This window comes from Somniosus microcephalus, chromosome 13 (assembly GCF_052327205.1).
Source record: "Somniosus microcephalus isolate GS21.2 chromosome 13, FLI_Smic_1.0, whole genome shotgun sequence".
NCBI lineage: Eukaryota > Metazoa > Chordata > Chondrichthyes > Squaliformes > Somniosidae > Somniosus > Somniosus microcephalus.
In genome coordinates, this window is record NC_140999.1 from 175,672,822 (window position 1) to 175,697,099 (window position 24,278).

A 24,278-nucleotide genomic window follows, 5' to 3' on the forward strand; every position below is an offset into this window, starting at 1 on the left:
CAGGGGCTCAGTACCAAGCTTCATCGCACCACCGCCTATCATCCGCAGGCAAATGGCCTTTGCGAGCGATTCCACAGGTCACTTAAAGCCTCTCTTCGGGCCAGTCTTCAAGGCGCAGGATGGGTGGACAGACTCCCATGGGTCCTGTTGGGTCTCCGTACAGCGCCCAAAGATGATCTACAATCGTCTTCGGCTGAACTCGTTTATGGCCAGCCGCTCCGTGTACCAGGAGATTTCCTCCCTTCTCCCATAGAGCCATGGTCCGCCTCCTGGCAACTCGTTCGCCACCAAGAAGCGGCCAGATGCTTTGCCCCGATACCTACGTCCAGTCACGGTTTGCAGACCTCCTACGTGCCACCGGGACTGAAGAATGCGGAGTATGTCTTCATCCGACACGACTCGCACCGGGATCCGCTCAAGCCCCCTTACACTGGTCCTTTCCGCATCATCGAACCGGGAGACAAATCCTTTTTGGTCGACGTCGGAGGGAAACCGGATCACATCTCGGTGGACCGCTTGAAGCCGGCTCACCTGGACCTGGACCACCTTGTCGTAGTCGCTCAACCACCCAAACATGGCCGACCGCCCGTTGCCGCCGCACCTGATCAACCAAAGCTGCCTGACAACCCGACTGCGCTCGCCGCGCCTGCTCAGCCGCCACCGACTGCCAACTCGTCCACCGGTCGTCAACTTCCTCTACCAGGGTATCGAAGTCGATCGGACAGGCTCATCAGGCCATTCTCCTCGCCTCACCTTTTCTGTTAAAGACAATTCTGGGGGGGGCGCATGTGGCGGAGACACCAAAGGACTCAGAACGGTTGTACATAATTCCTTTAACAGCAATGTAGTTACTGTCTGTGCCTGTACCTTTAATTACACTGTTTGACTGTACAATGTCTAGTTACCTTTACAGCACGGTTTCAACGTGATGACGTCATGCCGTTAGTCACGTGATGCCCCAATGGCGGGAAGAACGTGATGACGTCATGACGTCACTCTCCTGATCAGAGGATCAGTCCTCGTGGAGCCCTCAAGGAGAGTAGACCTGTTATTGATGTGTTCTAGCAGTTTCCAGTTTAAACTCGTTTGATTTCATTAAAGTTCATTAATTTAATTACCTGAGTCAAACTCAGTCTTTTTGATAGGAACCTCCAGTCCTACACTATACAAATACAAGTTGTTGTTGTTGTTTTAGTTTAGGTTATATTACAGAATACAATTAAGATACTTTTAAGTTACAATGATCTCCGACATGAGGAAAGATTGGATTAAGTAGTTGAATGCTCTATAATGGACACTCACTGTTTGAAACACTTTTACTTAAAGGGCTGATCAGGTGTCCAGATGAGGCACAGTTTCAAAACAAAATACATATTTTTTTGTGCAAGTTGACACATTATTTATGAGTAACCCCAATGAATGCCCATACATTGTTTAAAACAAATACGAATCATTTCCTTGTCACAACTTATAGGCACAGAAGATGCTTTGAATAAGTGATGACATTGAACTTTGCCATGCTGCTTAACTAACTTCTCTGGGTTCCAATCTTAGGTCGTAGTTTCCTTGGTAAATGGGCGACCAGGAGCCATGAACTTTTCCTATTCTCCCGTCCTTCGTGACTTCACCAAAGCTACCAACATCCGACTGCGGTTCCTCCGAACAAACACTCTCTTGGGACATTTGATGGGCAAGGCCTTGCGGGACCCCACGGTCACACGACGGGTGAGTGATGACCGTATAATGTGGGTACTGCCTTTTTGAAATTACCTGTAGGGGGCTCACCCCGAGGGCTGAGGTAAAATCTCCGTCTCGGAGTCAGAAAGACCAGCAAGGTCTCGGCTAGGATCCCGCATCCGTGCTGAGTTAGCCGATTTCGACTGGGGTGGCAGTAATGATGCTACAGTCACAGTGCCCATGGTTAGGGAAGGGTACACAGTTCTTGCTCTTGATTGTTATACAGCGACAGCTCATACCAGAAACGTATGTGAGCATGCTGGGTGAGGGCAAGACCAGGCTCCTCTCTGATGTCAGCCACAGTCCGATGGTCTGCCAGCACTCGATGTTAAAGCTCACACTTTGAATAATGGTCAGTGGGCCAAAGTGCCGGAGGATGATCATTGCTCACACAAGCTCATCCCAGTAAGAGAATCAATTTCTCCAGGGGACTGAAGAAAAGTTTTTAAAAAAAACCTATATACCGAGCACAGGACGCTTTACATTTGCCATGTTCAATATACTTCCCTGGTGTGCAGTAGTGTTCCCGTCAGCCACTTGTCTTCTTGATGTAGTTCATCTTGTTGGGTTTTACGCATGTTTCCCAGTAAAATTGCTCAGTGCAATTACAGTGCGTTTGTTTTGGATTCATAATAATAATAATTCAACTTTATTGTCATTGTACAACGAAATGTGATCTTGCAAGCTCCCATGAGTCCAGTACAAATAACATTAAACGTAAATAGCACCGTCCTGGGAGAAGCAAAGCCGCTGCATCTGTGCGCGCCACCATTCCATTTTCCACCATTCCTCCTGTCCGACAATCTTCAGCCCAACACCCGGGCCTGCTCACCAGCCACCCCTCCCGGGGCTCCTTCCGTGACCTTCTCACCAACTGCCCCTCCTCGGGGCTCCTTCCGTGACCTTCTGCACCTGGTCTTCCCTGATGGTCACCCCTCCAGGTACTAACCAGGCCCTGGCTCTGCTTAGCTTCCAAGCCTTGCCAGTGACCCTGTCCCTAGTCCCAGGAACAGGGCTTTACTGCTCATGGGCAACGTTCCCGCTAAGCTGCGTGGCCGCGCAGCGGTCTGGAGGTCCCGTGCAGGCCATTTACCGGCTTTTACATGGAAAAAACCGCGCATGTGCGAAAATTTGAATGGGACAGTTAAAGGGATCACACACGAAAAAAAACATTGCTCACGAGGACTGTACAAATTCTAATTTGAACAGAACTAAACTGACCCCATAACTGGGATATTACCGCGTCTCGCTGAGAATCCTAGCAACTGGCCATAGTGACAGCACATGCTAATCTTCATCGCTGAGTTGCTGCTGCCTGCTCTCCTTCATGGATGCAAGAACCCGCATAAACATTCTCAGAATTTATTATAAGAGCATTCCTTACACGGAGTGTTGACATTTCTGAGCAAGTTCATCCTATAAATGGTGTACCTCCATGGTTATCGTGATTGATCCTTGTTCTGTTATAATAAGATATTGATTCAAGATGTGACCCTCCCCTCCCAAAGAGACAGGAGTGCTCTATACACTGTAGTTTGTGTGTATGTAAATCCAGATGAATTTACCAGGAGCCGAACAATCTTTTTATTAATGTAAAATGCAGCGATAAAATATACAATCTATGAACTGAAAATGCTCTTTTCTTTCAGTATTACTACAGCATCAAAGATATCAGTATAGGCGGGCGTTGTGTGTGTAATGGTCACGCAGATGTTTGTGATGCGAAGGACCGATCTAATCCGTACCGGTGAGTATTTCATCACGTGCTCTAGCAGTCTAGTGAGCTTCAGCATTCAACTAATAATTGACAGTTTAAAATGGAAGGCTATTTTTCTGAATACTTTCTGGGCCAATTGTATTAATGACAAAAGAGGATTTGACACCAGAAAAGAGTTTTGTTTTCTTTAGTCCAGTGTTGATCTTACTAACACAGATAAACATAGGACCATGCAGTTAACATTTCCCCCTGTGTCCTCCTGAAGGCAGAGAACCATGATGGGTACATTACCTCTTGTGTCACAAGCCCGCCAGTACCTCATTTAAGTGGCCATGTGTGAGTGTAGGCAGCGATTGTTTTAAACTGTGGTAGACACCACAGTAATGCCGGATTCTCACCTGGGATCCATGTACTTTCTAGCTGGGGTCTCTGGATAACGAGAGAAACTGTATTTCCTCTGGAGGGGGGTGTCCAGAATAAGGGGTTATAACATTAAAATTAGAGCTAGGCTGTTGGAGTGATGTCGGAAAGCACCTTTTCACACAAATGGCAGTGGAAATCTGGAACTCTTTCCCCCAAAAAGCTGCTGAGGTCAATTGAAAAATTCAAAACTGAGCTTGATAGATTTTTGTTAGAACATAATGGCATTAAGTGATTTGGAACCAAGGCGGGTAAATGGAGTTAAGATACAGATCAGCCAGGATCTAATTGAATGGTGAAATAGGCTAAAGGGGCTGAATGGCCTCCTCCTGTTCCTATGTTCCTATGAGCAGGACTGGGGAACCCTGGTTGACTATTACTGCTCCGTACTTGGCTCAGGGGCATTGAAAGTCATTGTTGTGTTTCCCTCCAAACCATAGATGAGATCTGCTAACTCAAGATAGATCAGGATTAGGGACAGATGATTTTTACTTTTTTCTCCCTGTTAAAAAAAAATTCCTGTTACCAAAAGCTGTTGCTTGAAGAAATAAAATACCTGTTTATGGAATTACTCTGGAGTTGGGAAAGTGTGGGGAGCAGACCGAAAGGAGACCACATCTTGCAAAACATCAAAGGCAGCTGGCCGTGGAGAAAGAAGGAAATTGGACAGTGAGATGGAAGCAAGTGGGACAGTAATGTAACTAATGGAGGTGACCAGTACTGGTGGATAAATATCTCTTGTACACGAGCAGACATACAGCTCTTCCCACCATTAACTCGAACCCTTGTTGAATGAAGCTACGATACTGTTCTGCTTTACTAGAATTATTCATCCCACCCCCCACCCTTTTTACTATTCAGACTGTGCTACTTACATCACTGATTTATTTAGTTGCTTTGAAAAGTCATGCACTGGGTGGTTAGGAGAAGAAATGAAGCAATGTGGCTGCTTAATGCCTCGCTTGGGGCTACTGCTCTGTGTTGACTGAATGAATCAAATTCCCATTTTATTTCCTAAAACTCCAGGATTTCTACCAGTGCTTTTGGGGATCAAATTCTGTTCATTTTTCCCCCCCCCATGAAAACAGTAAATCATTCTGACGAAAGGTCATCGACCTGAAACGTTAACTCTGTTTCTCTCTTCACAGATGCTGCCTGACCTGCTGAGTATCTCCAGCATTTTCTGTTTTTATTACAGTACATCATTGGCCTTGCTGACCATCATCCAAGCACGCAGGAAAATTGAGAGGAAGGAGATGCGAGTTGTTGACGCCTATCTTTTAGCAAACAAACCGCACTTTTTTTCTTCAGTGGCGCTGCTAGAGTTTGCGAGTGTAGACATGACAAAAAAAATATCGGCAACGTTTGCCGCTGTTGTGAAATGCTTGATAGTCTTCCCAAGGCTTGGAAACCTCTGAATCGTTGAAATGCACTGGCAGTAGCCCAAAGGAGCCAATGATGCTGATATACCAGTGGGAGGGAAGGCTTGACCCACTATTCAGAGCAAGCTGTATTCTCATCCATCGAGAATCAGCTCCCATTTATCTGTTCTTGTGGTTAGATGATAGTTCTGTCTCGGTCCAAAATGTCAACGGAACTTTTTGAGTCGGGGAAAGGTGACCTTGTTCCATTCAGTTACATAAAACCCATTTTTCAGTCATTTTCAAAATAAACTGTGCAGCTTATGGCTCAGAAATTCTTGAAATTCAATAGGCAGGAAAACTGGGGCATATGCCAAACACAGCTTCGTAATTATTTGCAGTTGACTTCACTCCCTTTGGAAAGAAACTAATTGTTGCACTAACCTCAGGCAAATATCATTTTAAACAATCTAATTCACGGTCACAGATGAATGCACTTAAAGTGTGATTTAGCAGGAGTGTCAACCAGATGCAGTAAGAGTCCCCAAATCTCTGGAACGTACACGAAGTGTTAGGTAGGGTTTTGTGAGCTCGTGTTGGGATTTCCAATTTGGCTTGATCCTTGCAAATCTCCGTTCCTCAAATGTGAATCTGGAGCCGAGCTAGTTGAGAATGATCCTGTTAAGACAGTAATATACTGATTGGAGTTTAGAAGAATGAGAGGTGATTTTATTGAAACATATAAGATTCTGAGGGGGCTCGACAGGGTAGATGCTGAGAGGATGTTTCCCCTCGTGGGGGAACCTAGAACTCGGGGGCATAGTTTCAGAATAAGGGGTCACCCATTTAAGACTGAGATGAGGAGGAATTTCTTTTCTCAGAGGGTCGTGAATCTTTGGAATTCTCTACCCCAGAGAGCTGTGGAGGCGGAGTCATTGAATATATTAAAGGTGGAGATAGACAGATATTTGAGCTACAGGGGAGTCGAGGGTTATGGGGCGTGGGCAGGAAATTGGAGTTGAGGCCAAGATCAGATCAGCCATGATCTTATTGAATGGCGGAGCAGGCTCGAGGGGCCAGATGGCCTACTCCTGCTCCTATTTCTTATGTTCTTATACATAACAATGTAACTTTGCTGCCATTTTTATCTGTATGGTTGAGGTTTCAAATTCTCTGAGTAGAAAAAGTCCAGCTATTTAACGTGAAATTTTGAAGTCAGCCTTGGCTCTATGGTAGCACTTTCGACTCTGAATCTGAAGTTGTGGGTTCTTCAAGGGCATTTCTGCCAGGACCTTGAGTATTATGAACTTCCTTGGTGAATTATATATTCGACCACATCAGGTCAGAGGCATCCAGTCCAGCTCATTACAACACAAGCTTCATAATTTCCCGGGAGATCCAGAACACTTTGCGTTTCCTGCTGCCTGGTGAACTGGTCAAGCGCAGAATCTGGGAAGCAACAAAAGCCATGACCAAGTAAAACTCCACAATGCACTGAAAACACCTAGCTGTGTGAAACAAGACTCGGAGTGCTCGCTGCTGTTCCGTTCCCCATCATTTAGCTCTCCTTATCTTGATCAGCACAAAAGAAAGTGAAGCATTTGATTCCTTTGCCAACAAAAAAAAAAATTGCACCCTTATCTTCAAATGCTTCACTTTCCTTTGACTTGGCAGAAATGCCCTCATCAGGATGAATCACAGTAAAGTTCCCTTTCCTCTGCCTTAGTTCTAACCTTGGAATAGCCCCCATACTGCACCACGGTGACATTTTTCATCATCACACCGGATACATTTCTGACCTCTATGGATGAGGTTGAGCATTAGTGCCGAACCGTGGGCAATATTGCACTGTGGGCCGACTAAGAACAAAATGAAACAGACCAAACTCACTGCAAATAAGACTTTTACAGCCAGAAGGGAGAGAGCAGATTCATCTCATCAGTTCCAGCTGGATTCAGACCCAAGTACCAGAGGTGAAACATCAGTATGTTTAGCCAGCCCCAGCCATTCACATTTTAAATGAACATTTAATTAGTGGGTAGCACAAACCAAATTCAACTCGGCGCCTTTGTACAAATATATGCGTTTGGAAGCACGTGTTGCTATAATTTCATGGGTTTGCAAGTTCAGTAAGCTGCTCATAGCAGGGCACCAAATTATTAGCACGATTCGCAACATTTTATCCTGGGATGTGGGCGTCGCTGGCAAGGCCAGCATTTATTGCCCATCCCTTATTGCTCTTGAGAAGGTGGTGGTGAGCCGCTGCCTTGAACCGCTGCAGTCCGTGTGGTGAAGGTACTCCCACAGTGCTGTTAGGGAGGGAGTTACAAGATTTTGACCCAGCGACGATGAAGGATCGGCGCTATACTTCTAAGTCAGGATAGTGAACTTGGAGGTGGTGGTGTTCCCATGCACCTGCTGCCCTTTATCCTTCTAGGCGGCAGAGGTCACGGGTTTAGGAGGTGCTGCCGAAGAAGCCTTGGCGAGTTGCTGCAGTGCATCTTGTAGATGGTACACACTGCAGCCACGGTACGCCGGTGGTGGAGGGAGTGAATGTTTAAGGTGGTGGATGGGGTGCCAATTAAGTGGGCTGCTTTGTCCTGGATGGTGTTGAACTGCTTGAGTGTTGTTGGAGCTGCACTCATCCAGGCAAGTGGTGAGTATTCCATCATACTCCTTACTTGTGCCTTGTAGATGGTGGAAAGGCTTTGGGGAGTCAGGAGGTGAGACACTCGCCGCAGAATACCTAGCCTCTGACCTGCTCTTGTAGCCACAGTATTTATGTGGCTGGTCCAGTTAAATTTCTGGCAAATGTGATAAGCATGGTTGCCCCAAATATTGTCATTGATAACTGCACGACTAAAGAAGTTCAAAGGGGCCTTCAATTTCAGCTTCTGACAAGCCAGGAAAAGCACGGATTGATTTTGCAATTACCTTTGGAAGTGCTTCCTCGACCCCCGCAGACTCTCCAGTCCATGGATGATCCTGGCGCAAACCCCATTGTCTGTTTTTTTGGGTGCCCCTCCTTTTGGGCACCCCACAGCCTAAATCTCTCCCACTTCATTTACATTGTTATGCTAGGCCCACACCAAGTCTAGTTACATCACTTTGAGAAAGCTCTGGAAACCCCGGTGCATTGTTGTGGGGATGGAAACCTACTTGCAGCGGACCTCCAATTCCATTTGCTCTTTGCTGTGACAGAGGCCCGGGCATTCCGCCGATACAACAAAGAGATATATCTACCCCTTGAACTTCAGACTTTTTGGACAGTCTCTTTTGTGTCGCTCATAGTTGTTCGGCTCCCATGATTCTGGCAGAGCCATACTTTAACTCAGGAGGTCTGCTGGATCACCCTGGAATGACTTGTCTCCTCCCCTTACTGCAATTATATAAGACCTTGGTGAGACCACACCTGGAGTATTGTGTACAGTTTTGGTCTCCTTACCTAAGGAAGGATATAGTGCCATAGAGGGAGTGCAACGAAGGTTCACCAGACTGGTTCCTGGGATGAGGGGATTGTCCTATGAGGAGAGATTGAGTAGACTAGGCCTATATTCTCTGGAGTTTAGAAGAATGAGAGGTGACCTCATTGAAACATATAACATTCTTACATGGCTTGACAGGGTAAATGCAGGGAGGATGTTTCCCCTGTTTGGGGAGTGCAGAACCAGGGGTCACAGTCTCAGAATAGGACTGAGATGAGGAGAAATTTCTTCACTCAGAGGGTGGTGAATCTTTGGAATTCTCTACCCCAGAGGGCTGTGGAGGCTCAGTCATTGAGTATATTCAAGTCAGAGAGCGATAGATTCTTGAATATTAAGGGAATCAAGGGATATGGGGATAGTTCAGGAAAGTGGAGATGAGGTAGATGATCAGCCACGATCTTATTGAATGGCGGAGCAGGCTCGAAGGGCCAAATGGCCTACTCCTGCTCCTATTTCTTATGTTCTTTACTTCTATGAAGCATCTAACTTCCACTTGGCACTCCTACCTTGCCCTCCTAGATGGTTCGGCAGTATCAGGGTTTACTGTGAGAAGAGTAAAGAGCGGTAATACTTATTGTAACAATGTACACCAATATATTGTGCCAACATTGGCACACGCCAATCGTATTACCTTTCTGGGTAAAAATGTGCAACAAATTTGAATGCAGTTTTTGATTGACTGTTTCCAAAATAGAAAGGAATGGCATATTAACACCTTCATTACAATTATAGAGAAAAGGCTAAATGGGAATTCCTTAACCATCACAATTTGCAGGAGTTTGGCATAGTTCTAGGTTATTTACCAAAATATCTAGGGGGGAAAATTCAGTTGTTTGCGCCTCCCGTTAGCGCCTTAAGAGGGCGCCAATTGGGGCGCAAAGCGACTAGCGCCCGGGCGCGGCGATGTTTGTGCCGCTCGGGAAATTAACTAGACATTTTGCGGCGGCGCTAAACACTTCCGCCACGATCTCTTGCCCCGGCCGATTGTGACGTCATTCGAGTGCGCAACGCCCCGTTAGCGCCCCGGACCGGATATTGAGTGGCGCCCCCTGCCTTACCGCCTGCCGCTAGCAACGACAGGTTGAGGGGAGCGTTATGCTGTCAGAAAGGGACTGGGGGAGCGCTATCTAAAGGCGACCGCTTCCTGCCTTTTTTTGTCAGTGTCATTTTTGCACCACTCAGTCAGAGAGAGAGAGAGAGAGACTTCTGGAGAGATTCAACGCTGTGTGAAGGAGTTTTGAGTACTGAGCAGCACTTTGCAGGTTTATTTTGATTTGCCCTTCCTTGCTTCGCCAGCGCTCTGAGGTAGCGCCTTGCTCCTCGGCCTTTGCGCCTTAAGACAGGTGTGAAGCGCCTGATTTAGTGCTCCAATCACCTCCAGCGGCGATAAAAGCCAAGTTTGCTGTCAGAGGCGATAATTAGTGCCAGGCGCTAAACTTTGCGCATGGCCGATTACGGCGCCCCAAATGGGGCGATACTGAATTTTTCCCCCTGGTTTAATTTGGGTCTCTCCGACTAGTCAGTGATTGTTACGATGATAGAATTTGTCCTTTAAGTAGGATGGTTTTTAAGTAGAAAAATTTTGGTGCATCTGTGCAGTTGTTGACTAAAGCTGACCACTTAATCATTGGTTTCATGTGAAGTAAAGTTATTGCTGACACAGTGCTACAAGGAAGACATAGTACAGATTAAAGACTGTCTACGTGCTTGTTGATTAGTGAACCATTGCATTTCAGAAGCTGAGTTCCTGCCCTTTACATCTGTGATTTTGACAACAGCGAATATAATTTGCTCTGATGAAGCCTTATATTAATCACTGAATTGCATGTCTGGTAGTTCGTTCTGTGCCAAAAAAATCTCCGAATGAAAGTGACTTCAAGACTTGGATGATGTTGCCCAGTAAAGTATTTACATTGTGGCTGGTGATGGAGACATGTAAGTGCTGACGTCCAGGACAGAAGTCTGCTGTCTGAGAAGTAAACGCCCTCATGTATTGGTGGAAATAGACAAAGGCTTTCCGGGCTAATCAAAGTTGTAGGTTGAGGTTAAACATAGTAGCCATGTAAGACTGTTGCTCATGGATAAGCGCTCCTCATAGTTTTGAGGCACAGAAACCTACAAAGAGAAGGACGAGGAGATGACTGAGCTACAGTCGGTGATTGTCAGCTGAAACTATTGCAGTTGATTCATTGTGGATAATACCTTTCAAGACCCCGCAAGCTAGCAAGTGAGAGATGAGAGCGAAAGCTTGCAAGGACTTTCAGATGTCTCTTAAGGGCCTGTATATTTATCTTGGCAATGTCCGTGAGTTCATCTGGTAGTCTGTATGCCATTACGTGAATGGACTTGAATTTGCCTTGAATTTCAGCTTTAAAAAGCAGCATTCCTTTCTGTAGCCTGCATCTTAATATTGCACAGCATTTTTTTTAATAGAAAGTTGAGCTTGTGCGTAAAGAGTCAGGGAATGATGCCTAGATGGTACGATTGCTGTACTTACACCTCTGGGACCAGGCTTTGAGTCTACACTGGTGAGATGAAAATCTTTTTTGTAAAATGACTTTCGGTATCCCCAGCTTTTGGCTGAGAGTCCACAGGCCAAACTGCCCACAATTTGGGACTAAAGGACGGAGAAATCTCGCTCAGAACGGCACTAGGGTGAAAGAAACCTGAAAACTCTCGCAGTGCGGTAGTGGGTGTTCTTCAGGGGCTTGGAGTTAAGGCACAGAGTTGGGAGTTTTATTCTGCATGTTGCTTGTGCTGTACGTGGCTTTAGACTCCTTGATGCTGGCTTTCCAAAGTCCCTAGCATAGACACTTCTCACTTTAATGGGCACAACAATCCCACAAAAATTTAAAAAAAAGTAAAGGTTCAAATCAATATCAGTTCATTTTACAAACAACAGAAAATGCTGGAAATACTCAGCAGGCCAGGCAGCATCCGTGGAGAGAAAAACAGAGTTAACGTTTCAGGTCTGGGACCCTTCATCAGAACTGGAAAAAGCTGGAGATGTAACAGATATTAAGCAGGTGCAGAGACAGGGGGGGCGTTTAGGAAAGAAGGGAGGAAGGAATTGAAAGAACATACTGTGCTTTTGTAAGAGGCAGGAAAGATAAAATGTTGCAAATGGGAATGGCAAAAATCATACAGCATGAAAAATGGGGGCAGGGGTTATTATCTGAAATTGTTGAACTCGATGTTGAGTCCGGAAGGCTCTAAAGTGCCTAATCGAAAGATGAGGTGCTGTTCCTTTTACAGTCATTTAATTTTTGGTATTTGTGTCAAGAAATTCTTGCTTGCAAACCAACAAATCCTATGGACAGATGTCATGTGCAGCATGTACTTATAACTTGTAACACATTTGGTTTGAGTAGCAAAGATAACAGGCAGATTAAGTGCAATATGATTTATTTTACCGTCCGTTTTGCTGTAGCCGCTTTGTTACAGGATCCAGCAACTGATGCACTAAGAATTTATTGCAATAGTAATAATCACAGCGTGAGATGTCTACTGCCAGCTCTGTGATCCCTGAACAAGTTGCTTTGCCAGCATCAAAAGTGCCTTTGTGCTAAGTTGTTGTCAGTAGACGTGTTAACTTTTTGAACATGCTATATACTGTCAAACTTGTTGAAATTTCCTCTGAAAGGGCTCTTTACAAATCTTTAATGGTGCCATTTATCTCCTGCCCTCCCGCAGTGGAAGTGTGAGGTTCCTGAGGCAGTGTCACTGTCCGTGGAAAGAGCCAAACCGCCTTCAGGCTTCTCCAAAGACGACCAACGCCTAAACAACAGCACAAACCGACACTGGCCACTGCACTGGACACCAAGGCACTGAACAATGCCTGAGTGGTTAGGCCTTAGGCACTCCCGATATTGGGCTTTGGGCCTCAGTTAAATGAGATTGGCGAGCTGCAGACACCTGTTGGGTGTCCCCAGGCAGCTCACATTCAGAGTAACCCAATTTTGCAAAGAGGGCCTCATACAGGCATTCGGTCCCATATTTGCATATGCAGAGGAGCTAACGCCTGTTTCAAACGCAGGCCCACAAAATCTTTTTTTTGCCTATACCAATATGGCGGGCAGCACACTTCCTGCTCGTAATCAGCGTGCACTTCCTGCCGGCCTTATTGGAGGCTTAGGCACCCATTCAGAGCCTGAAAAATGGGCACGGCGCCATCGAATTTCTAGGCCCATTTTATGGACTTACCACAGGAAACTTTCGATTAACTGGCCCCTAAATAACCGGAAATGTCGGTTAACCGGCAAAATTCAGGAGTCGGTTCAGGTAACTTTTATTACTTGCACAGCAACAAATGGAGGAAGGCAAGGGTTTGGCTGCAGCTGTTGCTAAGCTACAGAGACGCTTGCAACTTGTGGACGTTGTTCTGAAGCTGTTGCTAAGCAACAGGGTTTGTTGCTTTATACGGAGCTCTAAGGTCCGTATCTTTTACTATAGCGTTCGGCTATCCGGAATTGTTGATGAACCGGCACCACGTCGGTCCTGTCCGTGCTGGATACCAGAAAGTTTCCTGTATAGACACAGGATTGTGTGCCTCAATAAAGCACTGTGCAGTGCTTTAATACTAAGTGATTTTAATTTATTAACTTAAATTTTTTTGCCACACTTGTGGGAAATAGGAGAGGGAGACGTTGGAGGGGAAAAACAAAACACGTAACATGTTAACCCAGCATTCCCTGTCCAGCTAATGAAACTGACTTTACAATGCAACAGGATAACTACTCATAAGTTAGTTTAATGCTGTTTAGTTTGTTTATACTCCTTCTAATTTAAAGGCAGCAGCACCTTCGCACAAAGTTCTTCAAAGCACCTTTGTTGTAGCATAGTATTTAAGTGCTGATCAAAGCAGCGCACACGTTCAATTAGATGCTAAGAGCAAGCTTTCAAGGCATCAAAATGCCTGTGAATTTTCAATCCTGCGGCCGACATCTGTTTGTTTGTCTGCAATATTCAGTGGTGTGAGCCGTAGGCATTTTTCAAACAACGCCAGTGGCAGATGCGATTTGCAGATGGTTTGGGTAATTATCAGCCGACTCTTTCCGGGCAGCATCCACTTGGGTAAATACCCCAGTAGCCCTCGCTTGTAATAATTTCAGGCTGGATCGAATACAAGTGAGAGGAATATTTGAATGAAAACCCCGTCTGTGGATTTAATCACAACACATTGGTTAGCAACTACAAAGGGGGGATGTTCATTTTTATTTTGTAGTTTACACCCTTGCTTTTTGGCTGCTAAAATTTTGCATTTGGACTCGCAGGATTCAATTCGTAATTTAATCCTAATATTTAAGCAATCACTTTCTTGCAAATGTTCAGTAAAAGGCTTTTGGCATCATTCTTTTCATTGCCATAGAAATGCTGCAGCTTTAAAGAAGTTGTGTGCCCTGTGCAGGATCTATTGAGTTACTAATAATGGGATTCTACAACCAGATTATCAATTTCTAGTAGGCATGAGACCACGAGAACAAGACTATCCCAGTTTTGGCACTAACTAAACTAGAGGCAGGTGAATTTTTTTTTTTTTAATGGCGTGATTAATGGGAAAAAGCGGTTCTGAAAGATGGTTTCCATCCAATCAAATGACAAAGGGCCATAAGACACGAGCAGGTCAATGTTCGACACGCTTTCTCACATCAAACAGGAAGAGGCTTCCAGCAGATGTGTAAACTCATCACTGGCCCTCAGAATGATGATTAAACTGATCTGTAGTAAGGTAAGGGTTGGTAAAGAAATCAATAGAGGCTTGAGTAACTAGGCTCTGCAAGGTAAAACGTGCTGTTCTTTCTTCAGCCTTTTTTTCTTGCTGGCTTAGCTGATCTAACATTTAAATAATAGAAAGAAAAAGAAAGACTTGCATTTATATAGCGCCTTTCACGACCACTGGATGTCTCAAAGTGCTTTACAGCCAATTAAGTGCTTTTGAAGTCTAGTCACTGTCAGAATGTAGGAAACGCAACAGACAATTTGCGCACAGCAAGCTCCCACAAACAGCAATGTGATAATGACCAGATAATCTGTTTTTGTTATGTTGGTTGTGGGATAAATATTGGCCAGGACACGGGGGAATAACTCCCCTACTCTTCTTCAAAATAGTGCCGCAGGATCTTTTACGTCCACCTGAGAGAGCAGACGGGGCCTCGGTTTAACGTCTCATCCGAAAGACGGCACCTCTGACAGTGCAGCCCTCCCTCAGCACTGCACTGGAGTGTCAGCCTAGCTTTATGTGCTCAAGTCCGTGGAGTGGGACTGGAACCCACAATCCAATCCTTACCTTGAAGTCTCCAGTCTCTGTAGTTTATTTGAGAATCCCTGCGAATCCCTTAAAAGCAGATGTTTAAGCCATGCAAAGATAGATGGCTGATTTCTGCAGGAGCGCTTTCATCTTGTATGACTAAATCTACTTAAAACGCTTGAAACTTCCCGAGATAATTTATAATTAGATTTTTTATATATATATACTAGCTCGGGGTGCCTGGCGTTGCCAGGGCAATTTTGGGCTGCGTGGTCTCCCTGCCCCTGTCTGTCCCCTCTCTCTGTCCCTCCCTCTCCCCCTCTCCTCTCCCCCTCTCCTGTCCCTCCCTCCCCCTCTCTCTGTCCCTCCCTCTCCTCTCGCTGCCTAGCGCCTGAGGCCCGGTGCCGTTGTGATACCGGCCGTGCGGGACCTAGTGCTTCAGGCCCGGCTGGGCTCTCGGGCCGAGGCGGGCCCCAGGTGAGCTCCCCCGCGGGTGGCGCGGTTGACGGCCGGCAGCTGCCGCTCCCCCACCCGCTGTGTGTAAACTGACCTGCAGCTGCCGGAGTCCAGTTCCGTTTTGATACCGACTGTGCGGGGCCTAGCGCTTCAGGGCCGGCCGGGTTCTCGGGCCGAGACGGACCCCAGTTGAGCTCCCCCGCGGGTGGCGCGGTTGATGGCTGGCTGCTGCCGCTCCCCCACCCGCTGTGTGTAAACTCACCTGCCACTACCGGAGCCACAATGTGGGGTTTGTTTGGCTGGTGCTGTCGCTGTGGGGATGAAAAAAATGGCGGCGAAGTTTTGGGAGACTGGAGGATTAGGTCCTGCCCGTGACGCACCGATTGGTCAACCATCAGGTCACTGAACTGTAGGATTGGTCAACCAGCACGTCACTCAACGCTAATGAGAGGTAGGATTGGTCAACCGCTAATGAGCGGAGTTTTGAGGATTTTTGAACGTTTTTTGTATACTGTCCGAACAATTTTTGTCTGACCAAAAAGTAAATATGCCTATCAGACTTCCCTAATGATAAGCTTTCTTTTGATATAACAAGCGTGTAGGTACGCTCTATAACTTTTGATTGTATAGCCGGACAGACAGACAGACAAACTCTTTTATATATATACTAGCTGAAGTGCCCGATGGTGCCGAGGCTTTTTCGAGGGCATGTTGTTGTTGGAAGAGAGAGAGCGACTGGGTGGAAGAGAGAGAGCGAGTGGGGGGGGAAGAGAGAGAGCGAGTGGGGGGGAAGAGAGAGAGCGAGTGGGGGGGAAGAGAGAGCAAGTGGGGGGAAGAGAGAGCGAGTGGGGGGAAGAGAGAGCGAGTGGGAGGAAGAGAGAGCGCGACGGGGGGGGAAGAGCGAGCGCGACAGGGGGGGAAGAGCGAGAGCGACTGGCGGGGGGATGAGAGAGAGCGCGACGGGGGGGAAGAGAGAGCGCGACGGGGGGAAGAGAGAGAGCGCGACGGGGGGGAAGGTGGCCCGATGGACCCCTGTGAAGGAAGGAAGAAGGTAAGCTCTCCCACCCCCTCACTCTTTCCCTCCCTGTCCCACCCCTTCACTCTTTCCCTCCCTCACCCTCTCTCTCCCTCCCCCGTCTCGCCCTGCTTTATTCTCTCTCTCCCTCCCCGTCTCTCCCTGCTTTACTCTCTCTCCCTCCCTCCCTCTCCCTGCCCTCCCCCCTCTCTCGCTCCCCTCCCCCACCCTCTCTCGCTCCCCCCACCCTCTCGCTCCCCTCCCCCCACCCTCTCGCTCCCCTCCCCCCACCCTCTCGCTCCCCTCCCCCCACCCTCTCTCTCTCCCCTCCCCCACCCTCTCTCTCTCCCCTCCCCCTCCTCTCCTCCCCCTCCCCTCCTCTTTCTCCTCCCTCTCACCACCTCCCTACCCCCTCCTCCTCCTCCCCCCCACCCCCTTCCTCCCTCTCCCTCTCCCCTGCCCGAGCCCTCATCCCCCGCTCCAATCCCTCTTTCCGCCCCGGGGCCCGGGCCTCGGCACCTGGATGAACGCGTTCCCTCGGCCGTCACCCTGATGCCGTTGGCCGTGAGGCAAAGACATGGCCCAGCCGAGTCCAGCGCCCCGGTCAACTGGAGGTCCGCAGCCGCTGTTCGTCCGCAGGCCACAAAGCACCCGAGCCCAGCGCCGGCGATGTCTCCACGGAGCTCCGTGCCCCCCCACGCACTGACATGGTCCCGCCCTCCCGAGCTGGCTTGAAGAGCGCCGATTGCGGCTGAGAGACGGCCGGCGGGCCCGGTTGCCGGGGTAACCCTTCCCGCTCTCCAAGCCCCGCCCGAGATCAGCACTCCTGAGAGCCCAGCCCCGCCAGCCTACCTGGAAAAACGGGGAAAGGTAGGAAAATTAATGAGATTAGATAAGTTAATTACTTTGTAAATCTTTTTTTTAAAAAACAATATGGCCTAGAAATTCACTAGCCTTAGCGCCGCTTTTGAGGCGCTAGAGGGACTAGCGCCAGAGTTATGGCCAGTTGAAAAATTCCCTGGGGCCCTAAAGCGGCGTTGCACCGGTAGCGCTGCGCCGGCACCGATGACGTCATCGGTGTGCGCAGCATCCCGGTTGCCATGCCGACAGGCCCCAGCGCTGAAATTCAGTTGCGGCCGCCTCGCCCGTGGCAGCCGCAACTAAGACTCTGGCAACAGAGTCCAACATGTGTTTGCGCCGGCGCATTAAAGGCCCCGCGGCGGCCGGCCGCTTTCCCCGCCGGCCGCCTGCCCGCAGCTCCCTCCCCGGACTTCTCCCCCCCCCCCCCCGGAACAGATGCAAGCCCGGCACTTGTCCGAGGTGCCGGGCTCATTTTTAAACAGATTTGCGCGGGCCGCGGCCGGGTGCAGGCAGCTCCTCCTTAACGGAAGGAGGAAGCCTGCACTTCCCCAGCCTGCCGCACCGCATCGGGTGCCGCAGCGCCAGAATTGCGGCGCTAAACGGCAGTTAGCGCCCTTTTCCAGGCGCTAAGACCCTTCACTAGCGCCGGCAGCCCTTTGGGCGCGGCGCTACTGAATTTTTGGCGCGCGCAGAGGGACTTAGCGCCGGCACTAACTTCCGGCGCTAAAGCCCTGGCTAAGCCAAAACCCAATTTCTGGGCCTCTGTGTTTTAAAAGCAACGTTTTTTTTAAAGACGCAGAAAGCGGGAAAAAGAAAGGAAAAGTTTGGAATCAAGATGGCGGCGACTCACCTCGGTTCAGAACGATAAGGCCCGCCCACACACGCACCGATTGGTCGACCATCAGGTGACCAAAGCGTAGGATTGGTCAATCGTCCCGTCACTCGACCGTAGGAGGGCCCGGCCGCACGCTGGTCGACCTCGAGGTCACTCTGTCGCTAATGAGCGGATAATGAGATACTAATGAGCGGAATGTTGAAGGTTTTTCGGATACCGCGGGCGCGATTTTAGCCCGGCCGAAACGTAAATACGCTTAAGACCGTTTTGGAAAGGTAAGCTTTCTTTCGACGTAACGCACGCGTAGGTACGCTCTGTAACTTTCGAGCGCATAGCCCGACAGACGCACACGTGAGGATAGACAGACAGAAGGACAGACAGACAGAAGGACAGACAGACAGAAGCATCTCTTTATATATATAGATATATATACTGGCTGAAATGCCCGGCGGTGCCGAGGCTTTTTCGAGGGCATGTTGTTGTTGGAAGAGAGAGAGAGAGCGACTGGGGGGAAGAGAGAGAGCGACTGGGGGGAAGAGAGAGAGCGACTGGGGGGAAGAGGGGGGAAGAGGGGGGGGAGGGGAGGGGGAAGGGGAGGGGGGAAGGGGGAGAGTCCCCGAGCCCCCTGATCTCTGCCCCCCCATCACCCGAGCCCCGCCCCCCCCGATCTACCGAGCCCCCCCCCCCCGATCTCCCGAGCCTCGCCCCCCCGGATCTCCGGAGCCCCCCCCCCCCGATCTCACGAGGCTCGCCCCCCCCACCCCCCCCCGAACCCCTCCCCCACACGAACTCCCGAGGTTGGCCCCCCCCAATCTCCCGAGGCTGCCCCCCCCCCGATCTCCCGAGGCTGCCCCCCCCCCCCGATCTCCCGAGGCTCGCCCCCCCCCCGATCTCCCGAGGCTGGCCCCCCCCCCCAACCAAGCACCGAACTCCGGAGGCCCGATCTCCCGAGCACCGGCCCCCCGCCCTCCCGCTCTCCGGAGCCTCCCGCCCTCCCGCTCTCCGGAGCCCCCCGCTCTCCGGAGCCCCGCCCTCCCGAGCTGGCTTCAAGACCGCCGATTGCGGCTGTGAGAGACGGCCGGCGGGCCCGGTTGCCGGGGTAACCCTTCCCGCTCACCGAGCCCCGCCCCCCCCCCGCCCGAGCCGAGCGGGGAACAGAGAGAGACGCCGCGCCCCACCCTCCCGAGCTGGCTTCAAGCCCGCCGATTGCGACTGTGAGGGACGGCCGGCGGGCTCGGTTGCCGGGGTAACCCTTCCCGCTCTCCAAGCCCCGCCCGAGATCCGCACTCCCAAGAGCCCCGCCCCCACCGCCCGAGCCGAGCGGGGAACAGAGAGAGACGCCGCGTCTCAGCTGCTCCTGCTGCGCGTGCACCCTGACCCTCGTGACCCTCGTGGCTGACGCCGTTGCCCCGGGTAACATGACACGAGGGGGTGGTGAGAAGCTTAGCAGAAGCCGTGGGACAATTACCTAGCTCGGGCCTGGCTGGGCAAGAAAGGCCCAGGCTTTGAGGCCTAACAAAAATGGGGAAAGGTAGGAAAAAGAATCTTCAGGTTAGAGAAAATATTTACAAATGAATGAACTTTTTTTTAAAACAATTTAATAAAAGCAATTTTATTTTGCTGGAAATGTATATTTGAAAAGAAAGACGCAGAAAGCAGGAAAAAGAATGGAAGCAAGATGGCGGCTACTCACCTCGGTTCAGAAAGATAAGGCCCGCCCACACACGCACCGATTGGTCGACCGTCAGGTCACCAAAGCGTAGGATTGGTCAATCGTCCCGTCACTCGACCGTAGGAGGGCCCGGCTGCACGCGCCAGGAACCTGGCGTACGATTGGTCAACCTCGAGGTCACTCTGTCGCTAATGAGCGGATAATGAGATGCTAATGAGCGGAATGTTGAAGGTTTTTCGGATACCGCGGTCGCAATTTTTGTCCGGCCGAAACGTAAATACGCTTACCATCGTTTTGGAACGGTGAGCTTTCTTTCGACGTAACGCACGCGTAGGTACGCTCTGTAACTTTCGAGCGCATAGCCGGACAGACGCACACGCGAGGACAGACAGAAGGACAGACAGACAGAAAGAACGATCCGTTTATATATATAGATACTAGTTGAAGTGCCCGGCGGTGCCGAGGCTTTTTCGAGGGCATGTTGTTGTTGGAAGAGAGAGAGAGAGCGACTGGGGGGAAGAGAGAGAGCGACTGGGGGGAAGAGAGAGAGCGACTGGGGGGAAGAGAGAGAGCGACTGGGGGGAAGAGGGGGGAAGGGGAGGGGGCGAGGGGGGGAAGGGGAGGGGAGGGGGGAAGGGGGAGAGTCCCCGTGCCCCCTGATCTCCGCCCCCCCATCACCCGAGCCCCGCCCCCCCAATCTCCCGAGCCCCACCCCCCCCCGCTCTCCCGAGCCCCGCCCCGCCCGATCTCCCGAGCCCCACCCCCCGGATCTCCGGAGCCCCGCCCCCGATCTCCCGAGGCTCGCCCCCCCACCCGCCCCCCCGAACTCCCCCCCACGAACTCCCGAGGTTGGCCCCCCCCGATCTCCCGCGGCTCGCCCCCCCCCGATCTCCCGAGGCTCGCCCCCCCCCGATCTCCTGAGGCTCGCCCCCCCCCCGATCTCCCGAGGCTCGCCCCTGCCCCCCCCCGATCTCCCGAGGCTGGCCCCCCCCCCAACCAAGCACCGAACTCCAGAGGCCCGATCTCCCGAGCACCGGCCCCCCGCCCTCCCGCTCTCCGGAGCCCCCCGCTCTCCGGAGCCCCCCACTCTCCGGAGCCCCGCCCTCCCGAGCTGGCTTCAAGACCGCCGATTGTGGCTGTGAGAGACGGCCGGCGGGCCCGGTTGCCAGGGTAACCCTTCCCGCTCACCAAGCCCCGCCCGAGCCCTGCCCCCCCTGCCCGAGCCGAGCGGGGAACAGAGAGAGACGCCGCACCCCACCCTCCCGAGCTGGCTTCAAGTCCGCTGATTGCGGCTGTGAGAGACGGCCGGCGGGCTCGGTTGCCAAGGTAACCCTTCCCGCTCTCCAAGCCCCACCCGAGATCCGCACTCCCAAGAGCCCCGCACCCCCCCCGCCCGAGCCGAGCGGGGAACAGAGAGAGACGCCGCGTCTCAGCTGCTCCTGCTGCGCGCGCACCCTGACCCTCGTGACCCTCGTGACTGACGCCGTTGCCCCGGGTAACGTGACACGGTGGGGTGGTGAGAAGCTTAGCAGAAGCCGTGGGACAATTACCTAGCTCGGGCCTGGCTGGGCAAGAAAGGCCCAGGCTTTGAGGCCTAACAAAAATGGGGAAAGGTAGGAAAAAGAATCTTCAGGTTAGAGAAAATATTTACAAATGAATGAACTTTTTTTTAAAACAATTTAATAAAAGCAATTTTATTTTGCTGGAAATGTATATTTGAAAAGAAAGACGCAGAAAGCAGGAAAAAGAATGGAAGCAAGATGGCGGCTACTCACCTCGGTTCAGAAAGATAAGGCCCGCCCACACACGCACCGATTGGTCGACCGTCAGGTCACCAAAGCGTAGGATTGGTCAATCGTCCCGTCACTCGACCGTAGGAGGGCCCGGCTGCACGCGCCAGGAACCTGGCGTACGATTGGTCAACCTCGAGGTCACTCTGTCGCTAATGAGCGGATAATGAGATGCTAATGAGCGGAATGTTGAAGGTTTTTCGGATACCGCGGTCGCAATTTTTGTCCGGCCGAAACGTAAATACGCTTACCATCGTTTTGGAACGGTGAGCTTTCTTTCGACGTAACGCACGCGTAGGTACGCTCTGTAACTTTCGAGCGCATAGCCGGACAGACGCACACGCGAGGACAGACAGAAGGACAGACAGACAGAAAGAACGATCCGTTTATATATATAGATACTAGTTGAAGTGCCCGGCGGTGCCGAGGCTTTTTCGAGGGCATGTTGTTGTTGGAAGAGAGAGAGAGAGCGACTGGGGGGAAGAGAGAGAGCGACTGGGGGGAAGAGAGAGAGCGACTGGGGGGAAGAGAGAGAGCGACTGGGGGGAAGAGGGGGGAAGGGGAGGGGGCGAGGGGGGGAAGGGGAGGGGAGGGGGGAAGGGGGAGAGTCCCCGTGCCCCCTGATCTCCGCCCCCCCCATCACCCGAGCCCCGCCCCCCCAATCTCCCGAGCCCCACCCCCCCCGCTCTCCCGAGCCCCGCCCCGCCCGATCTCCCGAGCCCCACCCCCCGGATCTCCGGAGCCCCGCCCCCGATCTCCCGAGGCTCGCCCCCCCACCCGCCCCCCCGAACTCCCCCCCACGAACTCCCGAGGTTGGCCCCCCCCGATCTCCCGCGGCTCGCCCCCCCCCGATCTCCCGAGGCTCGCCCCCCCCCGATCTCCTGAGGCTCGCCCCCCCCCCCGATCTCCCGAGGCTCGCCCCTGCCCCCCCCCGATCTCCCGAGGCTGGCCCCCCCCCCAACCAAGCACCGAACTCCAGAGGCCCGATCTCCCGAGCACCGGCCCCCCGCCCTCCCGCTCTCCGGAGCCCCCCGCTCTCCGGAGCCCCCCACTCTCCGGAGCCCCGCCCTCCCGAGCTGGCTTCAAGACCGCCGATTGTGGCTGTGAGAGACGGCCGGCGGGCCCGGTTGCCAGGGTAACCCTTCCCGCTCACCAAGCCCCGCCCGAGCCCTGCCCCCCCTGCCCGAGCCGAGCGGGGAACAGAGAGAGACGCCGCACCCCACCCTCCCGAGCTGGCTTCAAGTCCGCTGATTGCGGCTGTGAGAGACGGCCGGCGGGCTCGGTTGCCAAGGTAACCCTTCCCGCTCTCCAAGCCCCACCCGAGATCCGCACTCCCAAGAGCCCCGCACCCCCCCCGCCCGAGCCGAGCGGGGAACAGAGAGAGACGCCGCGTCTCAGCTGCTCCTGCTGCGCGCGCACCCTGACCCTCGTGACCCTCGTGACTGACGCCGTTGCCCCGGGTAACGTGACACGGTGGGGTGGTGAGAAGCTTAGCAGAAGCCGTGGGACAATTACCTAGCTCGGGCCTGGCTGGGCAAGAAAGGCCCAGGCTTTGAGGCCTAACAAAAACGGGGAAAGGTAGGAAAAAGAATCTTCAGGTTAGAGAAAATATTTACAAATGAATGAAGTTTTTTTTAAACAATTTAATAAAAGCAATTTTATTTTGCTGGAAATGTATATTTGAAAAGAAAGACGCAGAAAGCAGGAAAAAGAATGGAAGCAAGCTGGCGGCTACGCACCTCGGTTCAGAAAGATAAGGCCCGCCCACACACCGTCAGGTCACCAAAGCGTAGGAATGGTCAATCGTCCCGTCACTCGACCGTAGGAGGGCCCGGCTGCACGCGCCAGGAACCTGGCGTACGATTGGTCAACCTCGAGGTCACTCTGTCGCTAATGAGCGGATAATGAGATGCTAATGAGCGGAATGTTAAAGGTTTTTCGGATACCGCGGGCGCAATTTTTGTCCGGCCGAAACGTAAATACGCTTACCATCGTTTTGGAACGGTGAGCTTTCTTTCGACGTAACGCACGCGTAGGTACGCTCTGTAACTTTCGAGCGCATAGCCGGACAGACGCACACCCGAGGACAGACAGAAGGACAGACAGACAGAAAGAACGATCCGTTTATATATATAGAGATATATATATATATTTTTTTTTTAAACCCACCCATATATGTATAAAAAAAATGGGTTCTTTATCTTTGAGAATGTCTGTTTGTGTGTGGTTGCCACTGAATATTTTTATTAAACAACATGGTGCCGTTAGAACTTAGCAGACAACCTCAAACTCAGAAACCAGATCCCAGCGCTGTGACCTGGGCAGGGGATTTTTTTTTCATGGCTAATTGCAAGGTAACGTGCGTCCCTGCTTAACTGCAGATTTGTCACTACTCCCTTCCGATTATACGGTGTCAGTTAAACCCAGGTGTGCTTGCCTTCCTGAAAAATAGCAGCTGCACTTTCGTCACCCCGCCTTTAGGGAGGCAGGTAACGTGACCCTGATGTAGCCTCATAAACCCCTTGTTCGCCACTTGGTTCAACAGTTGTGCCGTCCGAAGCTGCAAACCAGACCGCCGCCAGGCCTGACGTCAATGTATGAAGTTCAGTTCGATCTGGGCTTGAATAGCACACCATTCTATTAATATTGCGACTGATATTTCCAAACTCTTTAATCAATCTA

At 51.2% G+C, this 24,278-nt stretch overlaps 1 protein-coding gene across 1 annotated transcript in view; it reads left to right on the top strand.

Moving 5' to 3' along the window:
• lama5 (laminin, alpha 5) overlaps positions 1–24,278 on the top strand; it is a 319,972-nt gene that overhangs the window by 105,290 nt on the left and 190,404 nt on the right. Inside the window, exons 5-6 of the mRNA XM_086005633.1 lie at positions 1,555–1,725; positions 3,387–3,484. Of these exons, the coding sequence (XP_085861759.1) occupies positions 1,555–1,725; positions 3,387–3,484 (269 nt within the window). The remainder of the gene's footprint in view (positions 1–1,554; positions 1,726–3,386; positions 3,485–24,278) is intronic.